Source organism: Pan paniscus, chromosome 1 (assembly GCF_029289425.2).
Source record: "Pan paniscus chromosome 1, NHGRI_mPanPan1-v2.0_pri, whole genome shotgun sequence".
Taxonomy (NCBI): Eukaryota; Metazoa; Chordata; class Mammalia; order Primates; family Hominidae; genus Pan; species Pan paniscus.
In genome coordinates, this window is record NC_073249.2 from 194,736,499 (window position 1) to 194,757,705 (window position 21,207).

General features: G+C 49.9%; 1 protein-coding gene across 6 annotated transcripts in view; it reads right to left on the reverse strand.

Moving 5' to 3' along the window:
• Window positions 1-17,768, reverse strand: part of TMEM39B (transmembrane protein 39B) — a 30,366-nt gene extending 12,598 nt beyond the window's left edge. The window contains exons 1-5 of one of the 6 annotated variants that reach the window (XM_063593251.1): window positions 17,745-17,768; window positions 15,122-15,248; window positions 14,377-14,532; window positions 13,361-13,444; window positions 12,889-13,043 (exon numbers count right to left, since the gene is read on the reverse strand). In XM_063593251.1, coding sequence (XP_063449321.1) covers window positions 12,889-13,043; window positions 13,361-13,414 — 209 coding nt within the window. In that variant the 5' untranslated portion in view covers window positions 13,415-13,444; window positions 14,377-14,532; window positions 15,122-15,248; window positions 17,745-17,768. Of the gene's footprint in view, window positions 1-12,888; window positions 13,044-13,360; window positions 13,445-14,376; window positions 14,597-15,121; window positions 15,249-16,324; window positions 16,551-17,146; window positions 17,591-17,744 lie in introns of those variants that run through there. The other 5 variants (XM_034960130.3, XM_003828139.4, XM_034960134.3 and 2 more) reach the window with 5 other exon arrangements.
• Between the last annotated feature and the right edge of the window lie 3,439 nt (window positions 17,769-21,207).

Consider the following 21,207-nt stretch of genomic DNA (forward strand, 5'->3'; position numbering starts at 1 on the left):
TATGCGGAGAAAACTAGATGGGCCCATAGTCTAGAAGAGTAATTATAAAAATTGAGTAAGTGCCATGCCCATCATAGTAGGGGCTTTTATAAATATTACCTTTTTCAGCTTGGGGCCTCTCAATTTCCCCAGGTCCTCAGAATTACACACCCCCACAAGGGTTCCTGGGCTGCCCCCAGGAGTTAGGGCTGATCACAATGCTACATTTCTTTTCTTTTTTTTTGAGACAGAGTCTCACTCTGTTGCTCAGGCTGGAGTGCAGTGCTGCGATCTTAGCTCACTGCAACCTCCGCCTCCTGGGTTCAAGCGATTCTCCCACCTCAGTCTCCCGAGCAGCTGGGATTACAGGCACCCGCCATCATGCCCAGCTAATTTCTGTATTTTTGTAGAGATGGGGTTTCATGATGTTGGCCACGCTGGTCTTGAACTCCTGACCTCCACCCGCCTCAGCCTCCCAAAGTGCTGGGATTACAGGCGTCAGCTACTGCACCTGGCTGACAATGCTACATTTCAGGAGGCAGAGGTTGCAATGAGCCGAGATCACACCACTGCACTCCAGCCTGGGTAACAGAGTGAGACTCTATTCAAAAAAAAAAAAAAAAAAAAAATCTCCTTTTACTTTTTTCTGGGGGTCCCAAGAAGAAATATCTGAGTGTCCCTGGCAAGTCATTTAGCCTCCCTGAGTTTCTGTTTTCCAGTCTATAAAATAGGGATGCTACCATAATTGTGGTCAATTATACTGTACAGTCCGTAATATAAAAACAGAACTGTGGTCAAGAGCACAACCTTTAGGGTCAAACAGGCCTGGATCAAAATCCCAGCTCTGGGCTGGGTGTGGTGGTTCAAACCTGTAATCCCAGCACTTTGGGAGGCAGAGGTAGAGAAACTGCTTGAGCCATGAGATCAAGACCAGCCCGCAAGATGGCGAAACCCTTGTCTCTACAAAAAATACAAAAAGTAGCCAGACTACGTGCCTATAGTTCCAGCTATTTGGGAGGTGGAGGTGGGAAGATCACCTGATCCTAGCGGGGTTCAAGGCTGCAATGAGCTGAGATCACACTACTGCACTCCAGCCTGGGTGACAGAATGAGACCCTGTCTAAAAAAAAAAAAAAAAAAAAAAAAAAAAAAAATTCCCAGCTCTGCCACTTACTAGCTCTGTGATTTATGGCAAGTTATTTAGTTATTTAACCTCTATGAGCCTCAGTTTCCTTAACTTGCCCTAAATTACATAGCTTGTATTGATCCCACTCTCAGCAAGGTATTACACTAGTGTTCTCATAAATACTGTCTTTTAGTCCTACAACAACCCTTAGCATAGTTTCTGGCCCAGAATAGATGATCAATAGAATTTTGACTAGAAAAGGAAGAGGCCAGTGATTCTATAGGGACAGGAAAAAAGACTAAAATGGCATTCCCGAAATACTCTTCAGGGTATCTTGTGGTAATGAGGGGGCGGGGGCACCTATGTGAACATACAAAGGTCTCCAGCTTAAACTTAAAGAATCTCGCTGGCTTTGTCTCTAGGAAGGACTGCAGATAGGTCCTATGATCAATTAAATTATTTGGTGACAGACTGCTCTGACAGGTTAGAAGTTAGAAGCAGCTTCATATGCATGATAGCAGATTCCCTCCCACCTCCTCCACCCTACATGTGAGTCTATCAAAGTAGAAAATAAATCTGTATCAGCAAAAAAAAAAAAAAAAAAAAAATGGGAGTGAGGGTCATCAGTGCACAAATGATTCTGACAAATTTAGAAAGCAGATGGAGACATGATGACAGACGAAGAAGCAGTCATGGTCTAGAGCATCGCTTTCCAACAGAAAGATGAGTCACATAATTTTTATTTTTATTTTTTTTGAGACGGAGTCTGGCTCTGTCACCCAGGCTGGAGGGCAGTGGCGAGACCTTGGCTCACTGCAAGCTCCGCCTCCCAGGTTCACACCATTCTCCTGCCTCAGCCTCCCGAGTAGCTGGGACTACAGGCGCCCGCTACCATACCCGACTAATTTTTTGTATTTTTGGTAGAGACGGGGTTTCACCATGTTAGCCAAGATTGTCTCAATCTCCTGATCTCGTGATCCGCCCACTTCGGCCACCCAAAGTGCTGGGATTACAGGCGTGAGCCACCGCGCCTGGCTTTTTTTTTTGGAGATGGAGTCTGGCTCTGTCACCCAGGCTGGAGTACAGTGGCGAGATCTCGGCTAACTGCAAGCTCCACCTCCCAGGTCCACGCCATTCTTCTGCCTCAGCCTCCTGAGTAGCTGGGACTACAGGCGCCCGCCACCAGAGTCACATAATTTAGCCACATTAAAAAACAGAAGAGATGGGCCAGGTGTGGTGGCTCATGCCTGTAATCCCAGCACTTAGGGAGGCTGAGGCGGGTGGATCACGAGGTCAGGAGATTGAGACGATTCTGGCTAACACAGTAAAACTCGTCTCTACTAAAAATACAAAAAATTAGCCGGGCGTGGTGGCAGGCGCCTGTAGTCCCAGCTACTCGGGAGGCTGAGGCAGGAGAATGGTGTGAACCTGGGAGGCGGAGCTTGCAGTGAGCAGAGATTGTGCCACTGCACTCCAACCTGGGCGACAGACTCCGTCTCAAAAAAAAAGAAAAAAAAAAAAAAAGAGAGATGAACTTATTTATTATTATTTTGAGACAGTTTCACTCTTGTTGCCCAGGTTGGAGTGCAGTGGCATGATCTCGGCTCACTGCAACCTCTGCCTCCCAGGTTCAAGCGATTCTCCTGCCTCAGCCTCCCTAGTAGCTGGTATTACAAGCATGCACCACCACGCCTGGCTAATTTTGTGTTTTTAGTAGAGACGGGGTTTTTCCATGTTGGTCAGGCTGGTCTCAAACTCCTGACCTCAGGTGATCCGCTCGCTTTGGCCTCCCAAAGTGCTGGGATTACAGGTGTGAGCCACCGCACCCGGCCTTTTTTTTTTTTTTTTTTTTTTGTGAGACGGAGTCTCACTCTGTGCCCCAGACTGGAGTACAGTCGTGCATTCTCGGCTCACTGCAACCTCCACCTCCCGGGTTCAAGAGATTCTCCTGCATCAGCCTCCTGAAATTAATTTTAAGATTCTATTTTACTTAACCCAATACATGCAAATACTATCACTTCAACATATAATGAATATTTTGAGATGTTTTACTTTCTTTTTTTTAATTAAGACAGGGTCTTGCTGTGTTGTGCAGGCTGCTGGAGGGCAGTGGCATAATCATGGCTCACTGCAGCCTCTACCTCCTAGGCTCAGGTGCTGGCACACACCTGTAGTCCCAGCTATTCAGGAGCAATCCTCTGACCTCTCGAGTAGCTGGTACTTCAGGTGCGTGCCACCATGCCCAACTAATTTTTATATTTTCTGTAGAGACAGGGTTCTGCCATGTTGCCCAGACTGGTCTCAAGCTCCTGGGCCTGATCCACCCTGCCTTGGCCTCCCAAAGTGTTGGGATTACAGGTGTAAGCCACTGTGCCCAGCCTCAGTTTCTCTCTCTTTTTTTTTTTTTTTTTTGAGACAGGGCCTGGCTCTGTTTCCCAGGCTAGAGTGCAGTGGTGCAATCTCAGTTTATTGCAACCTCCACCTCCCAGGCTCAAGCCATCCTCCCACCTCAGCCTCCAAAGTAGCTGGGACTACAGATGCAGGCTACCATGCCCAGCTAATTTTTGTATTTTTGGTAGAGATGGCATTTTGCCAAGTTGCCCAGGCTGGTCTCAAACTCCTGAGCTCAAGCCATCCGCCTGACTCACAGTCTCTCAACGTGCTGGGATTACAGGCATGGGCCACCATGCCCAGCCTACTTTCTTTTTTGTGTGTGTACTAAGCGTTCAGAATCGGTGTGTATTTTACACTTAGAGCACATCTCAACTCAGACTACCCTATTTCATGTGCTCAATAACCAGGGGGGCTAGTAGCTACTCAACTGGATGGTACAAGTCTAGAATATGGCATGAGTGAACTGGACTGGAGGTGGGAGCTTATCTACCCAGAGTGACCCAAGAGAGACTCTGGCTTGAAGTGGGCACATATGATAGAAGATGAAGTGGGGAGCAGGGCTGAATAAATGGGATTAAACAATGACCTATGTTTATTTATAAGAGTCAGTCCCTTTATTCCCCTACTCACGTCATACAACACACCCTGAAGGATTCTTTTCTAAAGAAATTGAGTAAACTGAGAATTGAGGTCTCTAATGGCGATATCTTAGAGTAACACCCCCACCACTCCCTTTCTGGCCTATGGAGGCTCAAAGCCTAACAACCAGCACTTCACTCACTCATCCTCAAAGCAAAGCCTGCCAGTCAGTGTGCCCTGCCCATGTACTTAAAGTTTCCAGTCAAAGCTCTCACCCCCTTAAACAATGACAGAGAGAAAGAAACTGCACTCCTGCTACTCAGTCCTTCATTTTTACATATAAACAGACAAGCAAACAAGCCAACTATACTTGGAAAACAAGCAGCATGAAACAGAAAAATTAACCCCAGTGAAAAGACAAAATTGAGGAAAATAAGAGTTTTTTTTTTTTTTTTTTGAGACACAGTCTCGCTCTGTTGCCCAGGCTGGAGTGCAGTGGCGCAATCTCGGCTCACTGCAACCTCCACCTCCCGGGTTCAAGCAATTCTCCTGCCTCAGCCTCCCGAGTAGCTAAGATTACAGGCATGCACCACCACACCCAGCTAATTTTTGTATTTTTAGTAGAGACGGGGTTTCACCATGTTGGCCAGGCTGGTCTTGAACTCCTGACCTTGTGATCCACCCACCTTGGCCTCTCAAAGTGCAGGGATTACTGGCGTGAGCCACCACGCCCAGCCAAATAAGAGATTTTTAAAACAAGAATAGTATGCTATGAGAAAAGAACAATCAGCAAACATAGAGGCCTTAGAGATGAAAAATATGATTGCTGACAAAATCTCAGTAAAAAAGCTAGAAGATAAAGTTGAGGAAATCTCTCCAAAGGCAATGCACATACAAAGAGAGAGAGAGAGAGAGATTAAATATTAGAGAAATATAGGAGAAAAAAATGACCAATCTATGAGGTCTACCATCTGATGAACAGAAATCCAGAGATAATAGAAAAAATTAAAAGGAAGATATTATCAAAGAAATATCAAAGGAAAATTTCCCCAAGCTAAAGAAGTACTCAAATCTCCAGGTTAAAAAAGTCCTAGAGTCCTGAAAGGATGAATGACAAACGTCCCACAACAGACACATCCTTTGAAATTTCAAGTAATCAAAAGATAAACAGAATATTCCTCAATGCTTTCAGAAAGGAAAATACAAGTCATCTATAAAAGAATTGGAATCAAACTCAAACTGGCATCAGACTTCTCACTAGCAACACTGGATACTAGAGACAATGGAATAATAACTGCAAAAGTTCTGAGAATGTGAATTTGAACTTAGAAATCTACACTGAGACTGGGTGCGATGGCTCACACCTGTAATCCCAGCACTTTGGGAGGCCGAGGTGGGTGGGTCACGAGGTCAGGAGTTTGAGACCAGCCTGACCAACATGGTGAAACCCCGTCTCTACTAAAAATACAAAAATTAGCTGGGCATGGTGGCGTGCCTGTAATCCCAGCTACTCAGGAGGCTGAGGCAGGAGAATCACTTGAACCCGGGAGGCGGAGGTTGCAGTGAGCCGAGATTGTGTCATTGCACTCCAGCCTGGGCGACAGAGTGAGACTCTGTCTCAAAAATAAAAAAACAAAAAAAAAGAAATCTACATTCAGCCAAACTATCAATCAAGTATGAGGGCAGAATAAACACACTTTTGGACATGCAAGGACTCATCTCCAACGTACCCATTGTTAAAATAATTACCTGATAATTTACTCCAGCAAAATAAGAAAACCAAGAAAGAGGAAGCCATGGGATTCAGGAAGCAGGGGGTCCAACCCAGGAGGGCAGCGAAGGGAAGTCCCAGGCTGACAGCTGTACAGCAGACCTAAAGAGCAAACACTCCAGACTGCAGCAGGAGGAGGAAGGGCTCCAGGAGGGATGCCTTTGTAGGGGGAAGCAGGGAGAAGGAAATGGACTCCAGGCAACAGGCAGTATGACTGAGAGGCTGGATAAACTTGAGGATATGATGAAGGCTCATCATTCTTTTGTCAATAAGAAAAAAGAAAGGCAATTAGAAAGTCCAAGAAAAAAAGAAAGCCATATAAGAAAGTTATGGTGTAAACATGAAGCAAACTAAAATGTGCTATGATTTTAAGTAACTGATAGAATGTAAGAAAAATCATTTCACCTTGACACTAGGAACATTTGTGTGTGTGTGTGTGTGTGTGTGTGTGTGTGTGTCTGTGTGTCTGAAACAGGGTCTTGCTCTATTGCCAACGCTGGAGTGCAGTGGAACAATCTCAGCTCACTGTAACCTCTGGCATTAGCTGGGCATGGTAGCCTGCACCTGTAGTCCCAGCTACTTGGGAGGCTGAGATGGGAGGATGGCTTGAGCCAGTGAGGCAGAGGTTGCAATAAACTGAGATTGCACCACTGCCTCCTGGGTTCAAGCAATTCTTATACCTTAGCCTCCTGAGTAGCTGGGAGTACAGGTCCTTTAAAGAAGTCCTTTAAGGCTGGGCACGGTGGCTCACACCTGTAATCCCAGCACTTTGGGAAGCTGAGATGGACGGATCACGAGGTCAGGAGATCGAGGCCATCCTGACTAACACGGTGAAACCCCGTCTCTACTAAAAATACAAAAAATTAGCCAGGCGTGGTGGCGGGCGCGTGTAGTCCCAGCTACTCGGGAGGCTGAGGCAGGAAAATCGCTTGAAACTGGGAAGTGAAGGTTGCAGTGAGCCAAGATTGCACTATTCCACTCCAGCCTGGGCAACAACGGCGAATCTCCATCTCAAAAAAAAAAAAAAGAAGTCCTTTAAAAAAATGTTCCTGCCGGCCAGGCGTGGTAGCTCACACCTGTAATCCCAGCACTTTGGGAGGCCGAGGTGGGTGGATCACCTGAGGTCGGGAGTTCAGCCTGACCAACATGGAGAAACCCCATCTCTACGGAAAATACAAAATTAGCTGGGCATGGTGGCGCATGCCTGTAATCCCAGCTACTCGGGAGGCTGAGGGAGGAGAATCACTTGAACTCGGGAGGCGGAGGCTGCAGTGAGCAGAGATGGCGCCATTGCACACCAAGGCTGGGCAACAAGAGCAAAACTCCGTCTCAAAAAAAAAAAAAAAAAAATCAGGCTGGGCGCGGTGGCTCACGCTTGTAATCCCAGCACTTTGGGAGGCTGAGGCGGGCGGATCACGAGGTCAGGAGATAGAGACCATCCTGGCTAACACGGTGAAACCCCGTCTCTACTAAACATACAAAAAACTAGCCAGGCGTGGTGGCGGGTGCCTGTAGTCCCAGCTACTCGGGAGGCTGAGGCCGGAGAATGGCGTGAACCCAGGAGGCGGAGCTTGCAGTGAGTTGAGATCGCGCCACTGCACTCCAGCCTGGGCGACAGAGCGAGACTCCATCTCAAAAAAAAAACAAAAAACAAAAAACAAAAAAATTTCCTGGCTGGGCTTGGTGGTTCATACCTGTAATCCCAGCACTTTGGGAGGCCAAGATGAATGGATCACTTGAGGTTGGGAGTTCGAGACCAGCCTGGCAAACATGGCGAAACCCCATCTCTACTAAAAATACAAAAAATTAGCTGGGCGTGGTGGTGCACACCTGTAATCCCAGCTACTCAGGAGGTTGAGGCAGGAGAACTGCTTGAACCTGGGAGGCGGAGGTTGCAGTGAGCTGAGATTGTGACACTGCACTCCAGCCTGGGTGACAGAGAGAGACTCCATCTCAAAAAAAATAAAAATAAAAATAAATAAATAAAGAGGTCCAAGACTGTAACTCTGTAACTATAGAGAAGAAATATCATGTATGCATACTACTGGGCCCTGGAATGAATGATATTTTCATACACATAATTATATCAAAGCCACATACTGGTTTTTAATTTTCAGAATTAAGCTTAGACAAAGAATGGAAGGCTTAAATGTGGTTACATAGGAGAATGTGAATGTCAAGCTTGACGATATAAAAGTAAAAATACAGCTGCCAGGAAGTGAAAAGAGGAAGAGAGGAGGAAAAGTGGTTGGATAGGGTGCCTAATATTCTTGTCTTACATAAAAAGTATTCAAGATACTGACTATTGTTGATGGAAAAAAAAAGTATAGAGATACTTATACTATTGATGAAAATAACCAACAGAAACTTAAAAATATTAAAAGCTATCAATTACTGGGAACAGTAAGGATGGGATCGTGAGCTAAATCATCTGTCATTGCAGGGCATCAATATACTTGCATATGTGTGTATGTGGTATGTTTGTATATGCGTAGAACATTTGTTTCCAGGATATACAAGAAACCAAAAGCATTGATAATTACCTCTTGGAAAGGAAACTGGGTGGCTGGGAGGCAGCAGTCAAGGGGAGACTTTTTCATGGTATACTCTTTTAAACCTTCTGAATTTTAACTATGTAAACCTCTTATTCAATTCTAAAATAAATCAATAATTTTCTTTTTTTTGAGACGGAGTCTCACTCTATTGCCCAGGCTGGAGTGCAGTGGTGCAAACTCAGCTCGCTGCAACCTCCACCTCCCAGTTTCAAGCAATTCTCCTGCCTCAGCCTCCCAAGTAGCTGGGACTACAGGCGTGCACCACCACGCCTGGCTAATTTTTGTATTTTTAGTAGAGAAAGGGTTTCACCATGATGGCCAGGCTGGTCTTGAACTCCTGACCTCAAGTGATCCATTCACCTTGGCCTTCCAAAGTGCTGGGATTACAAGCGTGAGCCACCACACTTGGCCAATAAATAAATTTTTAAAAAGAATAAGCAGGCTAGGTACAGTGGCTGATGCCTGTAGTTCCAACTACTCTGAAGGCTGAGGTGGGAGGACGGCTTGAGCCTGGGAGGCAGAGGTTGCAGTGAGCCGAGATTGCACCACTGCACTCCAGCCTGGGCAACAGAGCCAGACCCTGACTCAGGGTCTTGTCACTCAGGCTGGAGTGTAGTGCCACTTTAGAACTGGATAATAGGTTTACAGACTCTGTCTCTAAACAAACAAACAAACAAACAAATAAAAAACCCCAGAAAGTAAAAGAGACTGCTATTGAAGAGTGGGACTAAAAATCTGGAGGCGGGATTGGAGACTAATGTTTTTCTATTTATTTATTTATTTATTTTTAGAGACAGGGTCTCACTCTGTTGTCCACGCTGAAGTGCACTGGTGTGATCATGGCTCACTTAGGCCTCAAATCCACCAGCTAAAGCAATCTTCTCACCTCAGCCTCCCAAGTCACTGAGATCACAGGCATGAGCTACTGTGCCCAGCAATGGTTTTCATTATAAGCTTTTCAGCACTATTGGATTTAATTTTTTACAATATGTTTATATTTGGTCAATAAACATTTTTAAATTAAATAATGAAAAATAAAGCATAATATGACATTGCGTGTTATCTGCATCCAGGAAGAAAAGATTCACCAGGTAGTAACCATAAACTGTCAAATTAAGGCAACTCTTTTTTTTTTTTTTTTTTTTTTGAGACAGAGTCTCACTCTGTTGCCCAGGCTGGAGTGCAGTGGTGTGATCTTGGCTCACTGCAAGCTCCACCTCCCAGGTTCACACCATTCTCCTGCCTCAGCCTCCCGAGTAGCTGGGACTGCAAGTGCCATCCACCATGCCCGGCTAGTTTTTTGTATTTTTTTAGTAGAGACGGGGTTTCACTGTGTTAGCCAGGATGGTCTCAATCTCCTGACCTCGTGATCCACCCGCCTCAGCCTCCCAAAGTGCTGGGATTACAGGCATGAGCCACTGCGTCCGACAGGCAACTCTTAAGTTCTAACCAGTGCAACCCTTTCGAAGGACAATTTGTTAATAACTATGAAAAATCTAAATGAATCCATCTTTTGGTGTAGTTAATTCTTCTGGGAATCTACTGTGCAGAGATACTGGACACATATGCAATTATTCATTGTTATGAATAAGGAAAAGCTAGAAACAACTTAAAAGTTTGCCAGTAGGCCAGGCACGGTGGCTCACGCCTGTAATCACAGCACTTTGGGAGACCAAGGTGGGCGGATCACGAGGTCAGGAGATCGAGACCATCCTGGCTAACACGGTGAAACCCCATCTCTACTAAGAATACAAAAACTTGCCAAGTATGGTGGCTCATGTCTGTAATCCCAGCACTTTGGGAGGCCAAGGCAGGCGGATCACCTGAGACCAGCCTGACCAACATGGAGAAACCCCATCTCTACTAGAAATACAAAATTAGCTGGGCTTGGTGGAGCATGCCTGTAATCTCAGCTACTTGGGAGGCTGAGGCAGAAGAACTGCTTGAACCCGGGAGTTGGAGGCTGCAGTGAGCCAAGATTGCACCACTGCACTCCAGCCTGGGCAACAGAGCAAGACTCCATCTCAGAAAAAAAAAAAAAAATTGCCAATAGAAGACAAATAAATTGTGAAAATTCTATAACATAGAATACTGCGAGGCCATTAAAAAAATGAGGCAGCAGGTCATGACGGCGCATGCCCATAGTCCCAGCTACTCAGAAGGCTGAGGCGGGAGGATTGCTTGAGCCGAGGAATTCTAGGCATGTGCTATGCCGATGAGGTGCCTGCATAGAAGTTCAGCATCCATATGGTGAACTCCTGGGAGTGGGGGACCACATAATTGCCTAAGGAGGGGATGAACTGGTCCAGGTTAGAAATAGAACAGGTTGGCCAGGCGCAGTGGCTCATGCCTGTAATCCCAGCACTTTGGGAGGCCGAGGCGGGCAGATCATGAGGTCAGGAGATCGAGACCATCCTGGCTAACACGGTGAAACCCTGTCTCTACTAAAAATACAAAAAATTAGCTGGGCGTGGTGGCAGGCGCCTGTAGTCCCAGCTACTCAGGAGGCTGAGGCAGGAGAATGGTGTGAACCCGGGAGGTGGAGCTTGCAGCGAGCCAAGATTGTGCCACTGCACTCCAGCCTGGGCGACAAGAGCGAGACTCCATCTCAAAAAAAAAGAAAGAAATAGAACAGGTCAAAACTCCTGTGTTGATCAGTAGTGGGAACAGACCTGTGAATAGCCACTGCACTCCAGCCTGGGCAATACAGTAAGACCCTCATCTCTAAAATAAAATAAAATAATGAGACAGACCCGTATGTATTGGCATAGAAAAATATCTGTTATATGATTAAGTGAAAAGTGTGGTAAATTGTACATCATGCATAGCATAATACCATTTTTCTTTTTTAAAAAACTGCATGTGGCCAGGCACGGTGGCTCACATCTGTAATCCCAGCACTTTGGGAGGACAAGGTGGGCAGATCACTTGAGGCCAGGAGTTCGAGACCAGCCTGGCCAACATGGTGAAACCCCAACTCTACTAAAAATACAAAAAGTAGCCAGGCGTGGTGGTGGGCACCTGTAATCCCAGTTACTTGGGAGGCTGAGGCAGGAAAATTGCTTGAATCCAGGAGGCAGAGGTTGCAGTGAGCCGAGATCGTGCCACTGCACTCCAGCCCGGGTGACATAAGACTGTCTCAAGAACAAACAAACAAAAAAACTGCATGTGTGTGTACTTGCATAGAAAATATTTTGGGAAAATTGCTGCCAGTAATGGATTTCTGGGGGAATAAGACTATGTGGGACTTTCTTTTTCCATGTTAAAAGCTTCTGTAAAGTTTAATGTTTTTATAAGACATTATAATGTTTTTTTTTTTTTTAAAGACAGGACCTCACTCCAGTTGCTTAAGCTAGAGCACAGTGGCACAATTTCGGCTCACTGCAGCCTCGACCTCCTGAGCTCAGGTGATTCTCCCACCTCAGCCTCCTGAGTAGCTGGGACTATAGGCGTGCCTCACCACACCTGGCTAGTTTTTTATGTTTTTAGTAGACAGGATTTCGCCATGTTGCCTAGGCTGGTCTCAAACCCCTGGACTCAAGCAATCTGCCTGTCTTGGCCTCCCAAAGTGCTGGGATTACAGGTGTGTGCTACTGTGCCTGGCCACATGTCACTCTTATAATTAAAAAGTAGATATAACTGAAGGAAGTGTGACAGGGCTCCCATGCCAGTGCCTTTTTGGACATGCAGGGTAGAAAGGGGGAGGTGCCAGCTCTGAAGCTTCCCAGAGACCAGGATTGACCCAGCTTAAGGAATTTTGTGAACCAGAAAACCTGGGGGTTGGGAAATGACTGTTAATGCTCAGGCAGCCAGCAGCCTGCCCCAGAAGCAGCCAGATCCAACACCTCACCAAAGTTCTCCCTGATGCAAGGCGAGAAATGGGCAGTCCTGGGCACATCCCCGAAACAGTCTCTCCATCCTCAACAATCTAGGGTCTGGTGAGACGGAGAAAGAGAGCAAAAACAGGCACAAAGGCATACACACATGCATATGCAGGCACACACACATGCTTCATGCATAGACACCCACACGCTTCATGCATAGACACCCACACAGAGACATGCAACCATGCAGCTGTTTGCTGGCACACAGACTCAGGGAGATACCAAGAGATTACACAAACACTGAGATACACAAAGAGAGACACAGAGAAAGGGAAAGAACCAGAGGGAGGGGAAAGGAAGAGCGAGGGAGACAAAGCCCATACATTCCCTCTTGGGAATGTTCCTTTGGGATATATATGCAGATCTGAGTCCCATTCTGACCTCCCCCATAGTGAGAGCTGGGTAAATTATGCCACCTCAGTTTCATCTGGAAAAAAAGGCTAATTATCCTGACCTCAGTGAGTGTCATCTGACAATGTGAGAGGATGTTGCTGCCTGCCTCCGATCTTCCAGATATGGAGGCCTGGTGAGCCAGCTACGGTCAGGGCAGAGGTCAGGGGCCAGGTGCTGGGCAGTGAGGGGTGAAGTGAGGGGTACTCACGGATAGCAGAGGAACAGGAGGTTCAGGAAGGAGTAGGTCCTGAAGAGGTGGATGAGGGATCGGCACAGACTCCAGCCTGTTGCCGTGAGAACGGTGAAGCGAGTGAGGAACAGCAGGATGGAGCGAAAGAGGGAGACCTTCCCCCTCTGAGAGGCCTGGGTCAGGGCAAGATAGGACGGGATGGGGCCTTGGATGGAGGCCGAAAGGGCTGTGCCCAAATCCCACCCAGCATGACCTGTGATCCCACCCAGGGAGAGGTGGCACAGCAGGCTGGGCAGAACCTGGCAAGGTAAATCCTTCTCTTTGATGCCCAGTAAACTCCAAGATGGGATGTAACTAATGTTCTTCAACTAAGTCCAAAGGGAGCCCCAAGGAAATACCCTAAGGCTGAAGGGCTGGGCATGTTTCCTTGGCATCCCCAGGGGAAAAGGGGAATCCCAAAGTCCCTGGCCAGCCTCTAGGACCCAATCACCTCCTTCACGATGGACCCAATGAAGCGGCGGCCCAGAACGATGGTGGTCACCATCAGCAAGTTGAAGTCGATCAGATGGAAGTTCTGTCAGGGGGCAGAGGCCTGGGGGTCATGTGGGCCCCTTGCCCATATGCAGGCTTTTTTCATACCCACCTCCCGCTGCCCATTTCTTTCCACAGAGACTGTCCTCATTCTCTGACCTTCATCGGCCTCCAGCTGAGTCAGGCCAGGAAATTACCTAGAGGAGTAGGACAGGGCCCCGAGAAGGGAAGTGGGACAGTCCCTGGGGATAAGAGAGTGGTATGTGAGCCCTCTTGCTCTGCTCACACGTGCCCCTGTCCCTATACTGTGTCTGCACTGAAGTCTTTCCTCCCCTTGAAGCACTCATGTATCCCTGTGGTTCATCTCCACTACTGGATTAAGACTCTCAGCTCCTGGCCAGGCGCGGTGGCTCACGCCTGTAATCCCAGCACCTTGGGAGGCTGAGGCGAGTGGATCATTTGAGGTCAGGAGTTCGAGACTAGCCTGACCAACATGGTGAAACCCTGTCTCCACTAAAAATACAAAATTAGCCGGACATGGCGGCACACGCCTGTAATCCCAGCTACTCGGGAGACTGAGGCAGGAGAATCGCTTGAAACTGGAAGGCGGAGGTTGCAGTGAGCTAAGATTGCGCCATTCCACTCCAGCCTGGGCAACAACAGCGAAACTCCGTCTCAAAAAAAAAAAAAAAAAAAAAAAAGAAGAAAAGAAAAGGACTCTGAGCTCCTTTAGGCAAAATCTTTGTCAGATTCATCTCCCATACACTTACAGTGCCCAATGTGCTACTAAACACACTAGGAGTATTCAGTGAATCATCAGTTTCCTGTTCCTTCAGTACCTTCCATGTTCAGCATGGAGCCAAGTGCACAGTGGTGCTTAGTAGGATATGCTAAACTGAAACCAAAAGAAACACACACACACATACACACACACACGCACACACACACACACACACACCCTTGTTGGGTACCTACCAGGGAGGTGTGGGAGGGTGGGTGGGAAGGTGGATACCACCACACTGTCTTGTAGATGTTGATGTAGTGGACGAAGAGTGCTATGAGCTGGCAGAAGAAGAGCTGCAACTCAAACAGAATGCTGGCCTGGACTGGCAGCTCGGGGATCTTGCAGTGCTGTAGAGGCACAACAGTTTGGGTGGCCAGAGGAGGGCTGGAGAGGCCTGTTCCAGAACTGCTCCTGACAGTGGGGAGGGAACAACATCAGCAGCTGACCTGAGAATCCTACCAGGAAGGGCTTCTGAGGCAAAGGATTGTGGGATAAGATCAGAAAAGCAGCTCATAGCAAGGACGGGGTCTTCCTAACCCTGCTTGTCAGACAAAGGAACCTGACAAAGCCTTTTCCTATCCCTAATCTTATTCAGGTCTTCCAACACCCCCTAGGAGAGAAAGAATTATTAGGTCCATCTTACAGATGAGGAAAAGGAGGCCCAGAGAAGGGAGGCAACTTGTCCAAGCCATCAGCAAATCTGGAGCAGAACTGTAATTAGAATCCAGGCCTTTGGATTTATTCTACCATGTCCCACTGCATCTGTCCAAGTGATCACCCTCAACTGAGCTCCCTCTGGGTCTTTTCTGCTGCTTACTCCCCTCTAAGCCCCCACTGGCATCTAGGATTTCACATCTTAGAATCCAGTCAGAGAGAGCCCTGTCCACATCGTCCCTGTGAGGCCACAGTGAGGGGTGAGACAGAGAGGTGGTTTACCTGGTGCGGGAACGAACACTGGTCACCGATGCACTGGAAGTGTGGCTTCCACTAGAGCCCCCCGAGGATCCCGGCTCACAGAGCGGATTTCGACAGTAAGATGTCCTGTTGGGACCTCTTCGTCCTCCTGTGGGGCTCAACATAAAATAGAGCCTCAAGCCAGGGGGCATATATCAAGGATAACAGCAATGATACCAGCTGCCAGTCACCTAGTATCTCACTTTATCATTTAATCCTCACTGAGACCTATGATCTGGCCCCTTCTTACATCTTCAGCTTCATCCCCTATCATTCTCTACCTCACACCCACCCTCTACCACCCGCCCCATGCTCTAAACATCTTGATCTTTCTTTCCTCAGCAAGCCAAGCTCATTGCTACCTCTAGCACTTATAATATCCTATCTGGAAAGCCTTTCCCGGACTGCCATTTCTGAAGTTTTGAAGTAACTCCCCATCACTCTCTCTCCAATTTCTATTCTTTTTTTCCACCAGAATTCACTCTCTGAAATTATCTTACTCATTTGTTAATATGCTTATTGCTTGTCTGTCCTATTACAATGAAAGGTCAATGAGGTCAGTTACCTTATCTTTTTCACTGCTATATCCCCTACCTCAGTGCCCAGCAAGTATATGTTGATGAGTGAATGAACCCAGCAAGGTAGGTTTTTCACACATTAGGAAACTCAGCTTACACTATGTCACAGTATCGTGGCTGGGTCGTGTGCTCTCAACTCTGGTACACATTGGGCCCCATTCAGACATAAGTTTCTGGAGGCCTATAACTCTGGGTACCTTTGGGACAGCTTTTTCATCCAGGGCCCCATGATTCAGCTCAAAGGGCATTCTGGGATCTCATGGGCAGGACCCAGGGCCTAAATAAAGGGTCAAGGATATGGCTGGGAGAATCCTGTGGCTGTGGACTGAAAAATTGGACCTACTAGGCTGAGCAGTCTAGCCCAAGCTCCCACGCACCACTTTGCACAAAAGTTCTGCACAAAGCTCCTAAGCACCTAAAAAAGTCACAACCTGACTGGGTGTGGTGGCTCACGACTGTAATCTCAGCAATTTGTGAGGCCGAGGCGGGAGGATCGCTTGAGACCAGGAGTTGGAGACCAGCCTGGGCAACATGGCGAAACCCGGTCTCTATTAAAAAATATATATATACATATACATATTTTTAAAAAGTTATAACCTGTTCATACCTCTTCACAGTAACACAGCAGCTTCCATTCACATACACCCCACGCCGTAGCATCTCAGCTCGGAAGCGTTTCCCACACTTCGGAGCCAATTTTGGGCTTGGATGTATGCCCAAAATTATAAACCTCCACAAGTCTCTAAAAAGTACCTGGCGAAGAGCTCTGCCCTCCATAAACCCCCAGACCAGAAGCTCTGTTCATACGCTGTTATACTTGGCTTAGAAAATCCCACACAAACACCCTTAGTCCAGTCCAGAAGCTCTGCCCACACCCACTCTCCTCTCTTTAGAAGCTCTGCACCCACATAAAGCCCCTCAGCCCAGAAGCTCCGCCTACACACAACTGTCAGCCCAGAAACCCCGCCCACAAGCCAATAAAAGCCCTCTCAGCCCAGAAGCCCCACTCCAGAATGGGCTCCCTCAGTCGGAAGTCTCCCCGCCCCACCGCCCCCAGTGTAACCCCCTCCAACCCAGAAACGCCGACTGCACTAGCGCCCCCTGCCCAGAATCTCCACCCTTAACGCTGAAGCCACGCCCACTGGTAAGTCCCGCCCCCCTTTCTAGCCCCGACGAGCTGGTCCTCGCGAAAGCCCAAGCCCCCACAGGGCTTCGTCTTAGAAGCCCCGCCCACCGTCCAATGTCCCGCCCCCACAACAGAGGCCCCACCCCGCAAAACGACAGGAGGGGGCGGGATCCCGTCTGCGCTCGCATCCCCTCCCCCTCCCGTCACCGGGCTCCTGTCCGCGTGGAGCAGCAATTAGCAGCCTGGCCATCCTAACCCGTGCGCCCGCTCGTTGCCAGGCCGAGCCTGAGCCGCTCTGCTCACCCATCTCCTCCCCCGGTGCTCTCCGCTTCGCCGCCGCAGCTCCTGCGGGCAATATGTCGGAGGCGACGGCGGCCGGGAGAGGACTAACCGCCGCAGCCCAGTCCCGGGTATCAGCCGCGCGCTCCCGCCGCGCCGCTACATTTGCATACAAGGCGGGCTGGAAGCTGGCGCGCGCTTCTTAAAGGGGCCGCCCGGACGGAGGCGGTGCCTGCGCGCTCTTTGTCTCTCGGTCCCCCACGCCCTTCCTGCAGCTGCTGGTGAAGAGACTCAAGAGGGAGGGGAACGGAACCCACCTCCTGCTCTTCCCGTGCGTGTCTTCTCTCAGCATCTCCTGGACCGGGGCGGCGGCGACCGGAGGAGGGTGCGGAGCCGCCTCTCCGCTCCCCTAGGGGTGGACCATATCCCTGACCGGTCCGCAGGCACCTCCAGCCCAGCCCCACGTTGCGCTTCATCCTTCTCTTAGGCCTCACTGCGCTTTAGTCCACCCCAGTCAAAATCCAGGAGTCATTTCCTCCCTCCCTCGGCCCCCACATCCGATCTTTGCCTTAGTCTTTGTGAGCCTAAGTCCTAAATATTTCTCACATTTGACGTTACTCACCGTTCTCATTGTCAACACCATGGTTCAGATCCTGACTGCCATTTCCCAGCCTTGCAATCTTGTTTTTTTATGCTTTACGATGAGGCTGCTGATAGTCACCGTGTAGGTTTCGGTGAGGGTTAAATGAAATAGAGCATGCAGAACTGAGTCTGTTTTAGTATTAGCCATCATGATGTTTGGAGAAGCATTGACTAAATGAGCTACATTTATTGTCATTAGGATTTCTTCCCTCACAAGACCTACAAGCAGTTTTAGTCATCTTGTAGCTCCATTGCTTAGCACAGTGCTTGGCACTTAATAGCAGTATTCAATTAATTGAATGAATTAGTAGATATTTCATTAATAGTCATAGAGCTTACAGTCAAGTGGGAGGAGATAGACATGAACAAAATTAGTAAATTCTGTAGTATGTTAGAAGGGAATGGTGTGAAGGAAAAACAGGAAAGGGGGATGGGGTTGCAGTTTTAAATAGGGCAGGCAGAGTAGGCTTCAGAGTTGACTTGAGTAAACACATGAAGGAAATGAGTGAGTCAGTGGTGCAGATTTCTGGAGAAAGGGGGCATTTCAGGCAGAGGGAATAGTTAGTGCAAGGTCCCTCAGGCAGGAGGGTGTATTTATTTTATTATTTTGTTTTTTGGGGGGATGGAGTCTCTGCTGCCCAGGCTGGAGAGCAGTGGCTCGATCTCGGCTCACTGCAACCTCCACCTGCTGGGTTCAAGCGATTCTCCTGCCTCAGCCTCCCAACAAGCTGAAATTACAGGCGTGCACCACCATGCCCGGCTAATTTTTGTTTTTGTTTTGTTTTTTTGAGACTGGAGTCTCCCTTTCTGTTGCCCAGGCTGGAGTGCAGTGGCACGATCTCGGCTCACTGCAACCTCCGCTTCCCGGGTTCAAGCGATTCTCCTGTCTCAGCCTCCCAAGTAGCTGGGATTACAGGCACCCGCCAGCATGCCCGGCTAATTTTTCCATTTTTAGGAGAGGCGGGGTTTCACCATGTTGGCCAGGCTGGTCTCAAACTCCTGACCTCAAATGATCCACCCACCTCGACCTCCCAAAATGCTGGGATTACAGGTGTGCACCACCACGCCTGGTCTAATTTTTGTTTTTTTTTTTCTTTTTTTCTTTTTTATTGATCATTCTTGGGTGTTTCTCGCAGAGGGGGATTTGGCAGGGTCACAGGACAATAGTGGAGGGAAGGTCAGCAGATAAACAAGTGAACAAAGGTCTCTGGTTTTCCTAGGCAGAGGACCCTGCGGCCTTCCGCAGTGTTTGTGTCCCTGGGTACTTGAGATTAAGGAGTGGTGATGACTCTTAACGAACATGCTGCCTTCAAGCATCTGTTTAACAAAGCACATCTTGCACCGCCCTTAATCCATTCAACCCTGAGTGGATACAGCACATGTTTCAGAGAGCACAGGGTTGGGGGTAAGGTCACAGATCAACAGGATCCCAAGGCAGAAGAATTTTTCTTAGTACAGAACAAAATGAAAAGTCTCCCATGTCTACCTCTTTCTACACAGACACAGCAACCATCCGATTTCTCAATCTTTTCCCCACCTTTCCCCCCTTTCTATTCCACAAAACCGCCATTGTCTTCATGGCCTGTTCTCAATGAGCTGTTGAGTACACCTCCCAGATGGGGTGGTGGCCGGGCAGAGGAGCTCCTCACTTCCCAGTAGGGGCGGCCGGGCAGAAGCGCCCCTCACCTCCCGGACGGGGTGGCTGGCCGGGCGGGGGGCTGACCCCCCACCTCCCTCCCGGACAGGGCGGCTGGCCGGGCAGAGGGGCTCCTCACTTCCCAGTAGGGGCGGCCGGGCAGAGGCGCCCCTCACTTCCCCGACGGGGCGGCTGGCCCGGCGGGGGGCTGACTCCCCCACCTCCCTCCTGGAGGGGGCGGCTGGCCGGGCAGAGGGGCTCCTCACTTCCCGGTAGGGGCGGCCGGGCAGAGGCGCCCCTCACCTCCCGGACAGGGCGGCTGGCCGGGCGGAGGGCTGACCCCCCCACCTCCCTCCCGGATGGGGCGGCTGGCCGGGAGGGGGGCTGACCCCCCCACCTCCCTCCCGGATGGGGCGGCTGGCCGGGCAGAGGGGCTCCTCACTTCCCAGTAGGGGCGGCCGGGCAGAGGCACCCCTCGCCTCCCGGACGGGGCGGCTGGCCAGGCGGGGGGCTGACCCCCCCACCTCCCTCCCGGACGAGGCGGCTGGCCGGGCAGAGGGGCTCCTCACTTCCCGGTAGGGGCGGCCGGGCAGAGGTGCCCCTCACCTCCCGGACGGGGCGGCTGGCCGGGCGGGGGGCCGACCCCCCCCCGCCTCCCTCCCAGACGAGGAGGGAGGACGCTCCCCACTTCTCAGATGGGGTGGCTGCCGGGCGGAGGGGCCCCCCACCTCTCAGACGGGGCGGCTGCCAGGCAGAGGGCCTCCTCACCCCTCAGACAGGGCGGCCGGGCAGAGACACTCCTCACATCCCGGACGGGGCGGCAGGGCAGAGGTGCTCCCCACATCTCAGACGATGGGCGGCCGGGCAGAGACGCTCCTCACTTCCCAGATGTGATGGCGGCCGGGAAGAGGCGCTCCTCACTTCCTAGATGGGATGGCGGCCGGGCAGAGACGCTCCTCACTTTCCAGACTGGGCAGCCAGGCAGAGGGGCTCCTCACATCCCAGACGATGGGCAGTCAGGCAGAGACGCTCCTCACTTCCCAGACGGGGTGGCTGCCAGGCAGAGGCTGCAATCTCGGCACTTAGGGAGGCCAAGGCAGGCGGCTGGGAGGTGGTTGTAGCGAGCCGAGATCACGCCACTGCACTCCAGCCTGGGCGCCATTGAGCACTGAGTTAACGAGACTCCGTCTGCAATCCCGGCACCTCGGGAGGCCGAGGCTGGCGGATCACTCGCGGTCAGGAGCTGGAGACCAGCCCAGCCGACACATCGAAACCCCGTCTCCACCAAAAAAACACGAAAACCAGTCAGGCGTGGCGGCGCACGCCTACAATCGCAGGCACTCGGCAGGCTGAGGCAGGAGAATCGGGCAGGGAGGTTGCAGTGAGCTGAGATGGCAGCAGTACCGTCCAGCTTCGGCTCGGCATCAGAGGGAGACCGTGGAAAGAGGGGAGAGGGGAGAGGGGAGAGGGGGGAGGGGGGAGGGGAGAGGGGGGAGGGGGGAGGGGGGAGGGGAGAGGGGGGAGGGGGGAGGGGGGAGGGGGGAGGGGGGAGGGGAGAGGGGAGAGGGGAGAGGGGAGAGGGGAGAGGGGAGAGGGGAGAGGGGAGAGGGGAGAGGGGAGAGGGAGCTCTATCTACCACACAGTCCTTCTCTGAATATGAGTCGGTCCCGAAAAATTTTTTTAAGTGATTGATCTAGGATGTCCTTCCCAGTAAGCTACAGGATTAGAGTGTTCATGTGCTAATTTTTGTTTTTTTGTTTGTTTGTTTTTTTTGAGACGGAGTCTCACTCTGTCCCCAGGCTGAAGT